Below are 19,729 nucleotides of genomic sequence, written 5' to 3'. Positions count from 1 at the left end.
TGGGATGGTGCATATAAAAGATCCCTTGCTGCTAATCGAAAAGAGTAGCCAGTGAAGTGGCGACTGCGGGTTTCCTCCCTGAATATCTGTGTGGTCCGATGCCATATGCCCGATGCCATATAACCGTAAATAAAATGTGTTGCGAGCGTCGTTAAATAAAACATTTCCTTCTTTTTCATTTTAACAATTGCGTGACGTCATTTGTCATTGTAAATTAATGACAATATTGAGCTGACTGCATAGAGCGCCATGTCGTGTTGGATATGAAGTCGTTGCTTTCTTCCCGACGCTATACAACCAATGCTCAACAACTCTTAGATCGTTGTTATTGTTGTGGGTAGAAAAACTTCGCTTCCAACCCTCTAACAATTGCGTCGAGCTTAGTGGGTATAGGACCATGCCGTGCAGGATATGAAGTCGGTGGTTATATTGTCGTCCTAACCAGTGCCCATTGATTCTTAGATCGTTGTTAATGGTGTAGGGAGCCAAAGTTCGCGACAAACCCTTTAACAATTGTGTGACTCCATTTGTCATTGTAAATTAATGGCAATATCGAGCATAGTGAGCAGAGCGCGATGTCCTGTGATATATTGGGTCGATGGTTTTATTCTCGTACCAACCAGTGCCCAATAACTTTAAGATTGTTGTTTGTGCTGTGGGTAGGTAAACATCACTTCCAACGTTTTAACAATTATGTGACGTCATTTGTCATTGTAAATTAATGGCAATGGTAAGTATAGTAGGTAGAGCCTAATGTTGTGTAGGATATGAAGTAGGCGGTTTCATTCTCCTCCCAACCAGTGCCGAAGGATTCTTAAATCGATTGTTGTTGATGCTGTGAGGAAATAAACTTTGCTTGGAACCGTCTAACAATTGTGTGACATCATTTGTCATTGTAAATTAATGAAAATATTGAGCTGAAAGGATAGAGCGTCATGTCGTGTAAGATATGAAGTCGTTGGTTTTATTCCCGACCCTATACAACTAATGCCCAACAACTCTTATATCGTTCTTATTGTTGTGGGTAGATAAACTTCGCTTCCAACCATCTAACAATTGCGTGACGTCATTTGTCATTGTAAATTAATGTCAATATTGAGCTTAGTGGGTAGTGTCCGATCGTGTGTAGTATATGGGATCGATGGTTTTATTCTCGTCCCATCAGGTGCCCAACAAGTCTTAGATCGTTGTTTATGCCTTGGGGAGATAAACTTCCAACCTGTTAAGAATTATGTGACGTCATTTGTCAGTGTAAATTAATGACAACATTCATCTTAGTGGGTATAATGCCATGTCGTGTAGGATATGAAGTCAGTGGTTTTATTCTCACCAAAACCAGTGCCCATCAACCCTTTTTATTTTTGTTATTTTTATGTTTATAGATAAACTTTGATTCCAAGTCTCTAACAATTTCCTGACATCATTTATCATTGTAACATAATGAGTATACTGAGCTTAATGGGCAGAGGTCATGTCGTGTAGGGTATGAAGCTGGTGGTTTTATTCTCGATCCAACCAATGCCCAACAAATATTAGAGCGATGTTTATGCTGTGGGAGCCAAACTTGGCTTTCAACCATCATACCATTGTGTGACGTCATTTGTCTTTGCAACATAATGGCAATATTGAGCTTAGTGGGTATTGGACCATGCCGTACAGGATATGAAGTCGCTGGTTATATTGTCGTCCCAACCAGTGCCCATTGATTCTTAGATCGTTGTTAATGGTGTAGGGAGCCAAAGTTCGCGACAAACCCTTTAACAATTGTGTGACTCCATTTGTCATTGTAAATTAATGGCAATATCGAGCATAGTGAGCAGAGCGCGATGTCCTGTGAGATATGGGGTCGATGGTTTTATTCTCGTACCAACCAGTGCCCAATAACTTTAAGATTGTTGTTTGTGCTGTGGGTAGGTAAACATCACTTCCAACGTTTTAACAATTATGTGACGTCATTTGTCATTGTAAATTAATGGCAATGGTAAGTATAGTAGGTAGAGCCTAATGTTGTGTAGGATATGAAGTAGGCGGTTTCATTCTCCTCCCAACCAGTGCCGAAGGATTCTTAAATCGATTGTTGTTGATGCTGTGAGGAAATAAACTTTGCTTGGAACCGTCAAACAATTGTGTGACATCATTTGTCATTGTAAATTAATGAAAATATTGAGCTGAATGGATAGAGCGCCATGTCGTGTAAGATATGAAGTCGTTGGTTTTATTCCCAACCCTATACAACTAATGCCCAACAACTCTTAGATCGTTCTTATTGTTGTGGGTAGATACACTTCGCTTCCAACCATCTAACAATTGCGTGACGTCATTTGACATTGTAAATTAATGTCAATATTGAGCTTAGTGGGTAGTGTCCGATCGTGTGTAGTATATGGGATCGATGGTTTTATTCTCCTCCCACCAGGTGCCCAACAAGTCTTAGATCGTTGTTTATGCCCTGGGGAGATAAACTTCCAACCTTTTTAACAATTATGTGACGTCATTTGTCAGTGTAAATTATTGACAACATTCATCTTAGTGGGTATAATGCCATGTCGTGTAGGATATGAAGTCAATGGTTTTATTCTCACCACAACCAGTGCCCATCAACCCTTTTTATTTTTGTTATTTTTATGTTTATAGATAAACTTTGATTCCAATTCTCTAACAATGTCCTGACATCATTTATCATTGTAACATAATGAGTATACTGAGCTTAATGGGCAGAGGTCATGTCGTGTAGGGTATGAAGCTGGTGGTTTTATTCTCGATCCAACCAATGCCCAACAAATATTAGAGCGATGTTTATGCTGTAGGAGCCAAACTTGGCTTCCAATCATCCACCCATTGTGTGACGTCATTTGTCTTTGTAAGATAATGGCAATATTGACCTTAGTGGGTATTGGATCATGCTGTGCAGGATAGGAAGTCGGTGCTTTTATTGTCGTCTCAAACACTGGCCATTGATTGTTTAGATCGTTGTTGATGCTGTAGGGAGCCAAACTTCGTGTCAAACCCTTTAACAATTGCGTGACATCATTTGTCATTATAAATTAATGGCAATATTGAGTATAGTGGGCACAGCGCGATGTCGTGTAAGATATGGGGTCGATGGTTTTATTCTCGTACCAACCAGTACCCAATATCTCTAAGATTGTTGTTTGTGTTGTGGGTAGGTAAACAACTTCACTTCCAACCTTTTAACAATTATGCGAAGTCATTTGTCAATGTAAATTAATGACAGTGTTGAGCTTAGTGGGTAGAGCCTTATGCTGTGTAGGATATGAAGTAGGCGGTTTTATTCTCGTCCCAGTCAGTGCCCAAGGATTCTTAAATCGACTGTTGTTGATGCTGTGAGGAGACAAACTTTGCTTGCAACCGTCTAACAATTGTGTGACGTCATTTTCATTGTGTGACGAGACGTAGCCCAGTGGTAAAGCGCTCGCTTGAAGCGCGGTCGGTTTGGGATTGATCCCTGTCAGTGGGCCCATTGGGCTATTTCTCGCTCCATCGTGTGTACCACGACTGGTACATCAAAGGCCGTGGTATGTGTTATCCTGTCTATGGTATGGTGCATATAAAAGATCCCTTGCTGCTAATCGAAAAGAGCAGCTATTGAAGTGGCGACTGCGGGTTTCCTTCCTGAATATCTGTGTGGTCTGATGCCATATGTCCGATGCCATATAACCGTAAATAAAATGTGTTGCGAGCGTCGTTAAATAAAACATTTCCTTGTTTTTCATTTTAACAATTGCGTTACGTCATTTGTCATTGTAAATTAATGACAATATTGAGATGAGTGCATAGAGCGCCATGTCCCGACGATATACAACCAATGCTCAAGAACTCTTAGATCGTTGTTATTGTGGGTAGAAAACCTTCGCTTCCAACCATCTAACAATTGCGTGACGTCAATTGTCTTTGCAAAATAATGACAATATTGAGCTTAGTGGGTATTGGACCATGCCGTGTAGTATATGAAGTCGGTGGTTTTATTGTTGTCCCAAACAGTGCCCATTGATTCTTAGATCGTTGTTAATGGTGTAGGGAGCCAAAGTTCGCGACAAACCCTTTAAAAATTGTGTGACTCCATTTGTCATTGTAAATTAATGTCAATATTGAGCTTAGTGGGTAATGTCCGATCGTGTGTAGTATGTGGGATCTATGGTTTTATTCTCGTCCCATCAGGTGCCCAACAAGTCTTAGATCGTTGTTTATGCCTTGGGGAGATAAACTTCCAACCTTTTAAGAATTATGTGACGTCATTTGTCAGTGTAAATTAATGACAACATTAATCTTAGTGGGTATAATGCCATGTCGTGTAGGATATGAAGTCAGTGGTTTTATTCTCACCACAACCAGTGCCCATCAACCCTTTTTATTTTTGTTATTTTTATGTTTATAGATAAACTTTGATTCCAAGTCTCTAACAATGTCCTGACATCATTTATCATTGTAACATAATGAGTATACTGAGCTTAATGGGCAGAGGTCATGTCGTGTAGGGTATGAAGCTGGTGGTTTTATTCTTGATCCAACCAATGCCCAACAAATATTAGAGCGATGTTTATGCTGTGGGAGCCAAACTTGGCTTCTGACCATCTGACCATTGAGTGACGGCATTTGTCTTTGCAAAATAATGACAATATTGAGCTTAGTGGGTATTGCATCATGCCGTGCAGCATATGAAGTCGGTGCTTTTATTATCGTCCCAAACAGTGCCCATTGATTCTTAGATCGTTGTTAATGGTGTAGGGAGCCAAAGTTCGCGACAAACCCTTTAAAAATTGTGTGACTCCATTTGTCATTGTAAATTAATGGCAATATCGAGCATAGTGAGCAGAGCGCGATTTCGTGTGAGATATGGGGTCGTTGGTTTTATTCTCGTACCAACCAGTGCCCAATAGCTTTAAGATTGTTGTTTGTGCTGTGGGTAGGTAAACATCACTTCCAATATTTTAACAATTATGTGACGTCATTTGTCACTGTAAATTAATGGCAATGGTGAGTTTAGTAGGTAGAGCCTAATGTTGTGTAGGATATGAAGTAAGCGGTTTCATTCTCCTCCCAACCAGTGCCGAAGGATTCTTAAATCGATTGTTGTTGATGCTGTGAGGAAATAAACTTTGCTTGGAACCGTCTAACAATTGTGTGGCATCATTTGTCATTGTAAATAAATGAAAATATTGAGCTGAATGGATAGAGCACCATGTCGTGTAAGATATGAAGTCGTTGGTTTTATTCCCGACCCTATACAACTAATGCCCAACAACTCGTAGATCGTTCTTATTGTGGTGGGTAGATAAACTTCACTTCCAACCATCTAACAATTGCGTGACGTCATTTGTCATTGTAAATGAATGTCAATATTGAGCTTAGTGGGTAGTGTCCGATCGTGTGTAGTATATGGGATCGATGGTTTTATTCTCGTCCCATCAGGTGCCCAACAAGTCTTAGATCGTTGTTTATGCCTTGGGGAGATAAACTTCCAACCTTTTAACAATTACGTGACGGCATTTATCATTATAAATTAATGACAACATTCATCTTAGTGGGTATAATGCCATGTCCAGGGGCGTAGGCTAGGGGGGTTCGGGGGGTCTGGACGAAGCCCCCCGCTGAAGCAAATGGTTCGCTTTCAGAACTAAAACATACAGGTTTATACATATGGAGTTTCTGGCGGTGCAAAAACAAAATAGAAAAAGGTCCACTTGGTTCATATTCGAATCCCCCCCCCCCCCCCCTCTTCCCCCAGGTCCAGATCACGCTACGCCCCTGCATGTCGTGTAGGATATGTTTGTAGGAGATAAACTTTGCTTCCAACTGTCTAACAATTGTGTGACGTCATTTATAATTATGGGACCAGATGTAGGCCAGTGGTAAAGCGCTCCCTTGATCCGCGGTCGGTTTGGGATCGATCCCTGTCAGTGGGCCCATTGGGTTATTTCTCGCCCCATGCAGTGCACCACGACTGGTACAGCAAAAGCCGTGGTATGTGCTGTCCTGTCTGTGGGATGGTGCATATAAAAGATAAAAGATACCTTGCTGCTAATCGAAAAGAGCAGTCCATGTAGTGGCGACAGCGGGTTTTCTCCCTCAGTATCTGTGGTCCTTAACCACCTGTCCGACGCCGTATAACGGTATATAAATTGCGTTGAGACCGTCGTTAAATAAAGCATTTCCTTCTTTTTCATTTATCATTTTAACATAATGACAATATTGAGCTGAGTGGTTAGAGCGCCATTTCGTGTAGGATATGAAGTCGTTGCTTTTATTCTCGACCCTATACAACACGTGCCCAACAACTGTTAAATCGTTGTTATTGTTGTGGGTAGATAAACTTCGCTTCCAACCATCTAACAATTGCGTGACGTCATTTGTCATTGTAAATTAATGACAATATTGAGCTAAGTGGGTATAGTGGTTTAAATTAATGTCAATGTTGAGCTTAGTGGGTAGTGTCTAATGCTGTGTAGGATATGGGGACGATGGTTTATTCTCGTCCCAACCAGTGCCCAACAATTCTTAGATTGTTCTTTATGCTGTGGGGAGATAAACTTCGCTTCCAACCATTTAACAGTTGTGTGACATCATTTGCCATTTTAAATTAATGTCAATATTGAGTTTAGTGGATAGAGCGCCATGTCGTGTCGGATATGAAGTCGACGAGTTTTTATTCTTGACCCAACAAGTACCAACAACTATTAGGGCGTTGTTAATGGTGTAGGGAACCAAACTTCACTTCCAACCCTTTAACAATTGCGTGACGTCATTTGCGATTGTAAATTAATGGCAATATTGAGCTTAGTGGGTAGAGCGCGACCTCGTGTAAGGTATGAGGTCGATGGTTTTATTCTCGTACCAATAAGTGCCCAACAGCTTTTAGATCGTTGTTAATACTGTGAGGAGATAAACTTCGCTTCCGAACGTCTAACAATTGCGTGACATCATTTGTCATTGTAAATTAATGGCAATATTGACGTTAGTGGGTATATGTCATGTAGGATATGACGTCGATGTTTGTATTGGCTGCATTTATCTAAATATTGTGACCATACAAAGATATGTGAATGAAGACTACGGTACAATATAATATGATTGGTCATTTCTCGTTCTCGCCAGTGCACGAGTGTATACCAAAGGTCGTGGTATGGACTATTTATTCTATCTGTGGGATGGTGCATATAAAAGATCCAATGCTACTAATGAAAAAATCAGTCGGTTACCTAAGACTACGTGTCACAATTACCAACTGTCTGACATCCAATGATTAATAAATTAATGTACCTTAGTGTTGTTGTTAAACAAAACAAATTTTAAGATCCCTGGAAGACAGTTGTGTATTTATAACTTTAAGATCCCTGGAAGACAGTTGTGTATTTAGATCTTCGTTCACCGTTCTTTGTAAGAAATGCCACATTGGTCAAGGAATAGTTTTTTCCTTAACCTTGCCGTGGTGATTGTTGCGCATATTAAAATTCAAATGTTTTCGTATTAGTGAACTTGATCTGGATTGAGAGTGAATTATTTCAAGTAATTCTTTGGAATTCTAGAAAATCCACATATTACTAATACCACTTGCCTCGAACACTTTTTGACAATATCTAATAAGACCATCTTTGATAATGGTCAAGACAATAGTCAGTCTTTGAGACAAGGACTTGGTGGTACAGTTGCTGGACCCCGCGATGTTCCTCTCCTTGAAGTTTTGGAATCAAATAAAGAAGAGGAACGGACGTCCTCGGATTTTAAAGTCAAGCCAAATGTGCAAAGGACAGATTCATGATTTTTGCAAATTTCTTCTTCAGATAACATAGTGGCCTTATATGTAGCACTACCCAAACTATCAATCCCAAGTTCGTTAATAGTTCTTACATATGATGGTTATGATAAATGATGCTTTGTCAGTGGGCACTACCCAAACTATCAATCCCAAGTTCGTTAATAGTGCTTACATATGATGGTTATGATAAATGATGCTTTGTCAATGGGCACTACCCAAACTATCAATCCCAAGTTCGTTAATAGTTCTTACATATGATGGTTATGATAAATGATGCTTTGTCAGTGGGCACTACCCAAACTATCAATCCCAAGTTCGTTAATAGTGCTTACATATGATGGTTATGATAAATGATGCTTTGTCAGTGGGCACTATCACAAACTATTCATGCAACACATTGTATTTATCGTTTGTGATTACAATTAGGATTGACATTACAATAACATTGAAACATGGCAGCTACTGTCTCAAGGTCAAATATAGTTCTATTTATTGCGAGAAATGATGACACATTGATTTTTAAGTATAAGACAGACATAACGTATTTGAATTTATCAATATTGAAATGTCAAGATTTCTGCAATTAAAAATTAATAAAGTTCATTCTTAATTGAAGGGTACAATTATGTTGTCAGACAAAAAAATTGTTATGTCTATAATAATTATTGTCTGTGCGTGCATCTAAGACAATAATATGTCTAACAAACTTTTTAATAGATTGTACAAGAGATTATCCAGAAATAGGAAGAAAGGAAATATTTTAATGACGCACTCAGCACATTTTATTTACGGTTATATGGCATCAGACATATGATTACGGACCACACAGATACAGAGAGAGGAAACCCGCTGTCGCAACTTCATGGGCTACTCTTTTTCTATTAGCAGCTAGGGATCTTTTATATACGCCATCTCAAAGACAGGATAGTACATACTACAGCCTTTGTTATACCAGTTGTGGAGCACTGGATGGAATGGGAAATAGCTCAATGGAAATGGATCAATCCTAAACTGACCGTGCATCAAGCGAGCACTTTACCACTGGGCTATGTCCTGCCCCTCCAGAGAATAGGTCACCAACAAACATTGCAGATTATCATGTAACTAAAAATATCTAACATAATAAACCTACAAAATAAAATCAACTCCATTTCACTTTCCAGATGTTTACTTGCATCTTTCAAATATATCTACAAATATACATGGCAAGCTTTATGATAACTTCAAATGGGTGCTACCAACAAGCTCCTTTAATAGAAGTCACAATCATATTTATTGGTCTACATATAGAAAAGCTTTATATATGAAATCAGTGTAGAACTGGAACTCAAAAGAGACCTAGTATTGTTCATATTTTTTAAATGTAACAAAATTCAGAGGGTTTTTTCAGAGTATACTGACAGAACAGTGAACTGTAAATATATATATATATACAACTGTACTGTATATTTGTATGTATGTATCTACATAATAATAATATATATTGCAACACAAAAACGAAACAGAAAAATATCATTCACACACAGTAATGGAATTTAAAATGACAATCATATTTCACCATGTTTTAACTATGCTGGAACTGTTTTAATTCCAATTCTTGACAGACACTTCAGAAAAAGTGCAGATCTCCATCTCCTGGCTTCGATGTATTAAAGAGAACATTAGGACTACTAAGTTATTGCATATCCCAATACTGTACATTAATACCATGGTTTTATAATGTAAATTTCATAAACACCAATTCAAAATTTTTTCAGAAAATGATGTGTAACTCAATGACGTTAATGATTGCATTTACTGCATTTTCCAGTCTGAAAAGGCAACCCTACTTGATCATGAATCTACATTATTTCTGACAAATATTTTTGCACTAACTTGTCACCTAACTTGTACGAAGAATGTATAACTATGTTCACAAAAATAGATTGTCTTAAGTTCTTTCCTATTTTAAATGGCATATTTGCTTTGCAGGGTATTTGATAAATTCAACATGACACAAACTCTAACATACCGAAACCCTGCCACTCCTTAAGGGGCATTATCATTATGCAATTAGTCACACAGACTTGTCGCATGCAATCAAATTGTACTGTGAGAACACCTCAATCGGAACAACTTTAGTCTTATACATTCCAATTTTTGTAAGGCCAATAAATCACATGTGACAAGTTGGTGAGACCAATTGCATAATGAGAACGCTGCTCAAGTAATATATATGCATCTAATTTGTGCCTTGTTGTCTTTTCCCTTTGCTGCTAAATGACGAAACTAATGAAACAAAGTGAAAACTGGATAAAAATATTTAATTAATCACTGTAAGCTATTATCTATATTCACACTAGAGCTGGGTGGTATTGAAATTTCAGGTTTGGTATCAATATTGGTAGTTTCTGGGAGATTTACCTTGATATCGGTATGGTATTTGGTATTTATACAATACCGATAACAATATTGAGCTACTCAGCTTTAAATGCATGCCCGAGTTAAAGTCTCAACTGCTAATTTGTGTTCATCAGATATAATGTTAGTGCTCTACTAAATGGCGGATAACATTTTTTAATCCCAAAATTTCGTTATTTTGAAATTAGCTCGGTACGGTAAATTGGTACCGACATGCTACCGATACTGAATGGTATATACGGTATACCGCCTAGCTCTAATTCACACAGTTGATTTGACTCCTGATTCAGTTTCATTTGAAAACTAAATAGTGAATCAATGGCCTCTGGTTGGAATGGTAGAATGTGATTCCACTTACCTGTAATTCTCACAGTGAACTATGGCAATTAAAATGAGGTCATGCTAACTTCAGACCTGTCACTCAAACAACATTTTGATTTTAACTGAAAAACACTTTATATGAACTGAAAATGTAATGGTTGAACTATAGTAACATTTTAATTCTTAAAATTAATTTTTGTATTATTATAAATCATGTGGTTTAAGAATCTCCCTTTCAAAATATATCTCCATAATGCCCTTCTTTCAACAGAAATGAATTAAGTATATGATTACAATCATATCCAAAATTATACATTTAGCCGTGAGCTTAATAAAGCCAACTAATTATTTAGCAGTTTTAGTAACATATGAAAGAGTTTTTCCCCCTTTTTTTTATTTGCGAAATAAAAGAGGTGGTGGGGTGGGGAAGACCCTAAAAAAGCAAACCAGTCAGTCATACAGAACACAATAAGCTATGCCATTCACACAGTGTGTTAAAGTAATTGTTTTTTGTTAGTTCATGAATGTTAGAAATTAGGAAAGTCAATTTTTAATACGATTCAAACGTTTTATCACAAGATACATATATTTTTATAACAATGCTTTCATAACAAATCACTTTTAATTTTAATGTCCTTTTAAGAAATACTTTTTTGTGTGTTAATGGTCAAATCTCGATCCGTTTCTGGAATAGTGTTATGTATTTGCCTACACACATTTAAAGTGAACAACTTGCATATGTATACTTCAGCCTATAAATATCATAGGTAAGAAGAATGAAAATACAGGTATGGACATTTTCACTGGTTCATTGTAAACAGATATTTTAGAGCTTCTGCATCTTTATGTATTTCACCACTAGTCTGTCAGATTTGTCCAGGTCTTTATTTATACGTTTGAGGTTTTGGTATGGAATAATCCTAATATCTGTACACTATCCTTTTGCTTCTTGTTGTTTCTTGTGTTCTTTTTCCTCTTTGTCACGTTCCTTTTCTTCTTTCTCTTTCTTTTTCTCCGCTTCTTGTATCTCCATTTCACGCTTTAGCAGTTCTGTCATTTGAGAGATTTGAGATTTGTTTAGTTTAATGTTTTCTCGCCCAAGGAGCTCAATCACCTGCAAAAATAAATTCAAATGCCAAATGCTTTCGCTGTAACTTTTTGGGGAATAAAAACAAATTAATCAATCAGTGAAAATAATAGAGTAATAGAACTATGAGTTTTACAACATAACAGATCTGGTACTAATAAAAAAAACATTTAAGTCTGGACTTAAGGTCTACAAAGTCTGAAATTTTTTAACATCATGGCAATGACATAGAAACTTATGCTCAACTTAACAAGCACTTTCAAAAGTGTTACAAGCACAATGTGAGACCGACCTGAGGTCATTCTAAAAGTTGGGAGTCAATGGGGATGGTCGGGAAAAGGAACAGATATTTGTCTAAAAGACACCTCAGTCAGCAAATTGTAAACTATGGCCATTTGGTGGCGAGCATGGTTATTCTGATACTCGTTCTGAGAAACAAAGATGGAGGAAACATGCTACCATTACAGAGACTATTCCTTCAAAATGGTTATTTTAGTTTAAAGTTAAAGTTTGTTTTGTTTAACGACACCACTAGAGTACATTGATTTATTAATTATATTTGATGTCAAAACATTTGTTAATTTTGACAGTCTTAGAGAGGAAACCCGCTACATTTTTTATATGCACCATCCCACAGACAGGATATCACATACCCTGTCTTTGATAGATGTATTGCACTAGGGAGAAATAGCCCAATGGGCCCACCGACGTAGATCGATCCCAAACCGACCATGCATAAAGCGAGCATTTACCACTGGACTATGACCCGCCCCCAGACAGTACATACAGCATTTGATGTACGATGATGCACTGGTCGGGAGATAAAAAAAACCCTCTAGTATAAGGCTTTCAAATGTGTGTGTACAGTAATAAACAAACCTTGAGAACGTGGCTGATATCAATATTTCCATCCCTGTCTTCATCGAGAACCTCCAGAATCTGCTGTAGTCGAGTCTCATTGGGTACTTTCTGAAGACGTTTTAGTGCCAGCACCATTTCATTGATGTCTATGATATTATCTCTGCAACAACATTACAAGACTCAAAATAAACAGAAGTTTTAGAAGTAAAATAAATATGCATTTTTTCTTCTTTTGGGGGGGGGGGGGGGGGGGGGGGGATGGGGTTAGGCGAGGTAATTTTAAAATATGGATAAAAAGCCATATAATTATATTTAATTATAATGTAATTTTAAAATAGATTCCTACGCTGATCTGTCCCTCAGACACACTCTTGACTACCAAACTACATTCCAGTCAATGATTACAGTTCCTCAGGCACACTCTCTACTACCACACTACATTCCAATTGATGATTACAGTTCCTTAGGTACACTATCTAATACCACACTACATTTCAATCGATGATTACAGTTTCTCACGCACACTCTCTACTACCACACTACATTCCAATCGATGATTACAGATCCTTAGGTACACTCTCTACTACCACACTACATTCCAATCAGCACTCTCTCTACTACCACATTACATTCCAATCGATGATTACAGATCCTTAGGTACACTACTACATTTCAATCGGCACACTATCTACTACCACACTACATTTCAATCGATGATTACAGTTCCTCGGGTACACTCTCTACTACCACACTACATTCCAATCGATGACTACAGTTCCTCAGGTACACTCTCTACTACCACACTACATTCCAATCGATGATTACAGTTCCTCAGGCACACGCTCTACTACCACACTACATACAATCTATGATTACAGTTCCTCAGGCACACTCTCTACTACCACACTACATTCCAATCAATGACTACAGTTCCTCAGGTACTCTCTCTACTACTGCACTACATTCCAATTGATGATTACAGTTCCTCAGGCGCACTCTCTACTACCACACTACATTCCAATCAATGACTACAGTTCCTCAGGTACTCTCTCTACTACCGCACTACATTCCAATCGATGATTACAGTTCCTCAGGCACACGCTCTACTACCACACTACATTCCAATCGATGACTACAGTTCCTCAGGTACACACTCTACTACTGCACTACATTCCAATCAATGACTACAGTTACTCAGGCACACTCTCTACCAATCAATGACTACAGTTTCTCAGGCACACTCTCTACTACCACACTAGATAGAAAGACACTGTACTTTCGGTACCGGCCTCGGTGGCGTCGTGGTAGGCCATCGGTCTACAGGCTGGTAGGTACTGGGTTCGTATCCCAGTCGAGGCATGGGATTTTTAATCCAGATACCGACTCCAAACCCTGAGTGAGTGCTCCGCAAGGCTCAATGGGTAGGTGTAAACCACTTGCACCGACCAGTGATCCATAACTGGTTCAACAAAGGCCATGGTTTGTGCTATCCTGCCTGTGGGAAGCGCAAATAAAAGATCCCTTGCTGCTAATCGGAAGAGTAGCCCATGTAGTGGCGACAGCGGGTTTTCTCTCAAAATCTGTGTGGTCCTTAACCATATGTCTGACGCCATATAACCGTAAATAAAATGTGTTGAGTGCGTCGTTAAATAAAACAATTCTTTCTTTCTGTACTTTCGGTTTTCCAAATTTGTCTCTTTTTTTTTAGCTCTGTTCATCCAAAGCAGGTCCAAAAAAAAAGGATAAATTGTTTGTTAAAGTTAATGCAGGTTACAAACGAAAATAATTACCATGATATTGGCCATTCTTATCGTATTGTATAACATTACCCGAAGACTTCTGATGATGAAACAACTCGGCCATTTGATTCGTAGGCCCTACTCACACTTCGGCCAAGATATTCAGAGTGAGTGTCTTTCGAACTACTTTTTGGGGGGTTATTTTCACTACTTTTTTTTGTTTTAGTTGCAAAATAAAACCATGCTGACAAATAGTGCACATAACAGTAAATCATTGTCAGGGTCATTTTCTATAGGCAAGAAAGTACACACGAAAGCATTTGAGGTGCCAATAAATAAAAAAGACCACATATTTATAAAAGCCAGTTATATTTGATCTGTACAATATCTTATCAAAATATATGGAAAAACAAATTTCACAAAATTTGAGGGGAAAATCGTGGTCTGGTGATAATATCTGTAGGCTAATGCATTTTTATACTAACCCGGGTGACTAATTTTTTTATTTTTTTATTATTAATATATTTTTTTATAATTGTTCTATAAACTCTTCTTTTTTAAGCTTTGCAAAGTTTTCTTATTGTCAGACCAAATTTTTTTAAAATGTCAGTAAAAACCGAAATCGAAACTCTACTCTTTTGTCAAAACTGAAACCTGAAACTGAAACCAAAGCCAAATTTGATAAGCGCACATCACTAAGTGTGAAGCACTCACTTCCCCTTGTCGATCTCGTCCATCATGGCCTCCATCTTCTCCTTGTCCTTCTTGAGCTCCTCACTCCACCTCATCCGCACCTCCTTCACCTCGATCTCCTCTTTGACCTTGTCCTTGTCGCGGTGCAGGTGTGCGATGATCTCGTCAACCTCGTTGATCATCTTGCCCACGTGCTTGATCAGACGCTTGGCAGCCTTCGACTGTTCCAGCTCCTCCAGCCGACCTTCCGATGACACGATCACCTCCTTCAGGTCTTCCAGGTCCTATTTCAAACAGAAAGGAAAGGAATGTTTTATTAATGATATACAATATGGCTCTTTGGTGTCTAACATGGATATTTTGACAGAGGATTAAGGGAAAGGGAGAAAACCTGATGTATAGGCTACTCAGACTGAAAACGTAGTAAGGTATTTTTATATGCATTTCCAACAGGCAAGACAGTACACACTGTGGCATTTAATGTATCAGTTGTGAAGATCTGGTTAGGATGAGAAAAATATCATGTCCACCGTGGGTGATTGATCCTGAAATCCTTCATACCATACATTGAGTGAACATTTTACCACTGTTCTACATCCTATCCCTATTCAGAGAATTCTACATTTTAGACTGGATATTCTCCCCAATATTGCCTTGGGGATAAATATATTCATCTAGAATTATAATAATTAAAGAACTCATGTTAATTTTGAGTTTTTTCTAAAGCCTTGATCAAAGACTTGTTTGTATTCAAAACAAATATTGCATGTTTGAAGTGCACAAGCCTTCATTTTTAGACTAACAAGAATGATTTACAAATCCTAATACATTTCACTGCAAGGATATGATATTCGGTTAAAAATAAGAGCTGAAAAATCTACACCATACTTAAATAAAGGCCATTTTTCAGCATTTCAGATCCACTTTGCAAAAACTATTTTATGCAAAAAAAAAAGAGAGCTCAAATCAGATGAAAAGCTGAAAAAAACCCACATACAAAATTTCTATTTGAATGTATTGTTTTTTCTTCTCTTATCCTTTTCACAACTACAAATCTGACTGGTGCATTTTCAATGGAGTTCAGGTTATATAGGGTCTCCACGAGTACTCGAGTACTCAGGCACGGGTCAAGTCCAGCAAGACTCGAGTCTGTTCACAGGACTCGAGTACCCATACAAGGAGGAATACAATGATCAATGTAGGACAATAATTTCAGCAATAGATAGTCAACGATATAAGATACATAATAATTATATGATCATGCACTAGTTTCTCTTTTTAAACTGGCCGTTCGTCCGTCGCGACACTGCACGTATCAATCGGTTTTTAAATGCAATACAATGGCATCCATGTTCAGCACTGGAATTAAGATGCATAATGCTATATTTTTACTTTATTCCTTAATCTCATTATCATCCATTGTAAGTATCGGGTACTCGTGTCCGGGTCGAGTTTGACCCATAAGTACTTAAGTCCAATATTTTAGATTCATGGAGGCCCTAAGTATATGTACCACTTGGAGGCCATAAGTATATGTATCACTGTTGAACAAACCAAACGCTTACCTCGTGGTACTCTGCAACTTCCTCTTTCAAGTCTTGCAGTTCGCTCTTCTCTATGTTCAGTTTCTTCTGTTCAGCTATTTCCTCCAACACCACCTCAATGTCCTCCAATTCTTTGGCTGTGATCTCCTCATCAGCAGGGATATCCTTCAATTCTAACATGAAACAATATTGACGCTTTCGTTAGTATGTACCACCCTGTCCATTTCCAAATTAGCTAACAGCTAATTTTTATACAAAGTGACTACAACATTAGTCTTTTGCTAATACAATATTCCTTAAATTAATCATATTTTAATAATTTTCATTCAAGGAAACACATATCTGAAAATTGGCTAATCTAAAATTTGTTCCAGTGTAAGCCCTGTATAATCACGGCCTTTAAAATACTACAAATTCGAACACAATTTTATGACATAAAAAGAAAACTGAACAATGGACTATTGTGATAATTGGTGATAAACAAAACAGGTCACATTTTCAGTAGATCAATTTAACTTTATAATGAAACAAAATTTTAAAATCTTCAACGAACACCAAAAAACCCTGAAATGCACTAACTCTTAATTCCAAAAGCACCTCCCACCCACTGCCATTTTTGACACACTCGGCGAATTTTGAAATTCGGAGAATGTGCTTAAGACAGATGTGCTTGAATGTTCAGTAGATGTAAGCATGTGTCAAACGGTTGATTGATTTATTGAACCAAATAACATCCGGCTGGGTCAAAGTTCGAGGTACAACTACTTTTGATAATGAGCAATCAATTCCACTGTCCTGCCATTGGTGATAAATGTGACAGTTTTTGTTGTTATAAAATGTTGGTTCATCTGGCCAGTAAATTTCTGTAAATGTCAGACTACCTTCAGTGGGTTTGGCCTCCAGTATGAGAGCTTCATCTTGCGGCGTTTCCTTGCTCTCCATCACGGTCTGGGCGGCCACTGCTTCAGCCTCTTCTCGCTGCTGCTGCTGTTTAAATAACAAACAGAGAGAAACCATATACTTAATTACAGTTAAACCTATCAAAATAACATAGAAACCACATCAAATATTTAATTACAGTGAAACTACTCAAAATTGGAACCCATGTAAACCGAAATTCCTTCAAAACCAGATGTTTTTTTAAGGTCTCTTTTTAAACATAGCACAGAACAGAGCAGAACAGAACAGAACCTCTCTAAACATGATAGCCCCTAAAAGTGGACGTTTTTACTTATTTTCCAGAGTGTCCGATTTAGAGGGGTTTCACTGTACATACTATCATTTACGAGATAATCATATGTTTTATTTGCTTTTTTTATATTTAATGCCCGCAAATGTCATTTAAAAAAAATTAAACAATTGTGGGCATCAGATATACAATAAAACCAGCAAATTTAAAAACTCCATATGTATATTTCCATTGTAAACTAAAATGTTTTTCCACAAAACCAACTAAATGTCTTGTATTTAAAAAAGAAAGAAATACCTGGCTACAATCTATCAACGTGTAGTTGTTCCATAGGTCTTCCATATTGCTAATCAATCACTGTATCATTGGTTTGTACAATTAACTGTCACTTGTGTGTTAGAAAATGGCAGTTAAATTTTATCTTACTTACTTCCCATTGTTTAATAAATTCAATCACAATTTATGCCACGTAAAATTTACAATTAATGCTTTTAACAGCAAAAAAAAAACCCCCCCAAAAAACAGAAAAAACCCACAAGAAAAGAAAGAAAAAAGCTACAATTATTATTTCTCAGTAAAACTGCATAATATATATTACCTAAATTTCATTCACAAAGATTATAGATCTAAAAGTTATTCGGGCTTTTAACACAAAGATTATCTAAAAGTTATTTGAGTTTTTAATATTTATTTTCATGCTTGTATCCAAATAAGGTTCAAACATGCCGTCCAGGGCACACACCTCAGCTAACTGGGCTGTCTGTTCAGGTCAGTGGGATTATGGCTAGTTGTGAGTTAGTGGCTAGTCAGTGAGAAACACGTTGGTGTAGTGGCCTTACACAAATGAAAATTGCTCTGGGTGAAAGCCACTACCAGGATGCGAACCCAGTACCTATCAGCCTTAAGCCTGATGGCTTAACCACACCACAACCAAGGCTGGTAATATTTGAAAGTTAATTCACAGGGTTTTAATAAGCATCCATGTACACAGTCACATGACGAGAGTAGCACACAAAGTTCTCACTACTCTACATCTTTCTCAATAGAAAGGCTTTTGCAACAACACCATTACCTACTGTTAGGTATAGTGATAAGTCACCACTTTGAGTGTGGATGGTGATGTCACAGCAATTTACTTCCCATTCTTTACAATTATAAGGCACCTACACGTAATAAATTTATAAATACGTAATTTCGAAAACAAAAAACCAAAATTAAATAAATAACACTTCTGAGAATGCCGCCTTCTTTAAGTCGCTAAGCGTATTGATTTGCAAAACTAGGTAAACGATTCCTACTGTTACCAAATCATATTGGGCCACATTTTCGAAGCTTGCTTTTCTTATATGCTGGTGTTTAAGCATTGTAAATGTATGTAGTTAAGTGCGTGTACGACATAAATTGGCTTTGTAAATTCGGCCCATTATGATTAGCTTACTGTATCCGGAACAGTAATGGTGTATTTATAAAACCTCTCTATTAACCACTAAAAAAACACAACGTAATTGACTTCTGTCCTGGCACCTAATTCATAAAGCTGTCTTAGGCTCTGTTAGACAACAAAGCATCCTCTTTGCAAGTTGTTTAGCACTGCACTGCAATATCGCAAAGTTACAATGAATTTAGTGAATTAGGTCCCTGGACAGTTAGTCTAAATAGCAGTGCTTGTATCTTAACTGGATGGAAGCATGAAAATAAAAAGAACAAATATGGTACTGAAAAAACACACACAGACACAGTAATACAATTAAAATATTTACAACCACTGGTGCCAGTACCATAGTTAAAACAATATATCAATACTGCTTCGCCGATTCACACAGTTTGCGGATGATTTTTTTTTGTTCATACCCCGATGAACGTAAAAGAAATAACAGACAATCCTTAAATATCAATACTGCTACGCAAAGATCACTACAGAAAAATGTGTTGATGCTAACTAATGAGTCATTCATACACCACACAAACCAGAGAAAACATGCATTCTGAGAGTACTGCTAAAGCAATACATGTCCCCTACTGGACCCAACAAATCTTCATATCTTCATATCTTCAAGGACTATAACTCTGTAAAAATGTCAACTTGATCTGTAACAGTACATAACAAATATTTACACAAAA

At 37.5% G+C, this 19,729-nt stretch overlaps 1 protein-coding gene across 2 annotated transcripts in view; it reads right to left on the bottom strand.

Annotated features, from left to right (window-relative positions):
* Nucleotides 1-8,924: 8,924 nt before the first annotated feature.
* LOC121382684 (mitochondrial proton/calcium exchanger protein-like) overlaps nucleotides 8,925-19,729 on the bottom strand; it is a 28,793-nt gene continuing 17,988 nt past the window's right edge. For both annotated transcript variants that reach the window (XM_041512222.1, XM_041512223.1), the window contains 5 exons: nucleotides 17,301-17,406; nucleotides 16,441-16,592; nucleotides 14,897-15,159; nucleotides 12,462-12,603; nucleotides 8,925-11,609 (listed from right to left, as the gene is read on the bottom strand). In XM_041512222.1, coding sequence (XP_041368156.1) covers nucleotides 11,430-11,609; nucleotides 12,462-12,603; nucleotides 14,897-15,159; nucleotides 16,441-16,592; nucleotides 17,301-17,406 — 843 coding nt within the window. In that variant the 3' untranslated portion in view covers nucleotides 8,925-11,429. The remainder of the gene's footprint in view (nucleotides 11,610-12,461; nucleotides 12,604-14,896; nucleotides 15,160-16,440; nucleotides 16,593-17,300; nucleotides 17,407-19,729) is intronic.

This window comes from Gigantopelta aegis, chromosome 10 (assembly GCF_016097555.1).
Source record: "Gigantopelta aegis isolate Gae_Host chromosome 10, Gae_host_genome, whole genome shotgun sequence".
NCBI classification, from domain to species: Eukaryota; Metazoa; Mollusca; class Gastropoda; order Neomphalida; family Peltospiridae; genus Gigantopelta; species Gigantopelta aegis.
This window is presented reverse-complemented; position numbering and strand designations above follow the sequence as displayed.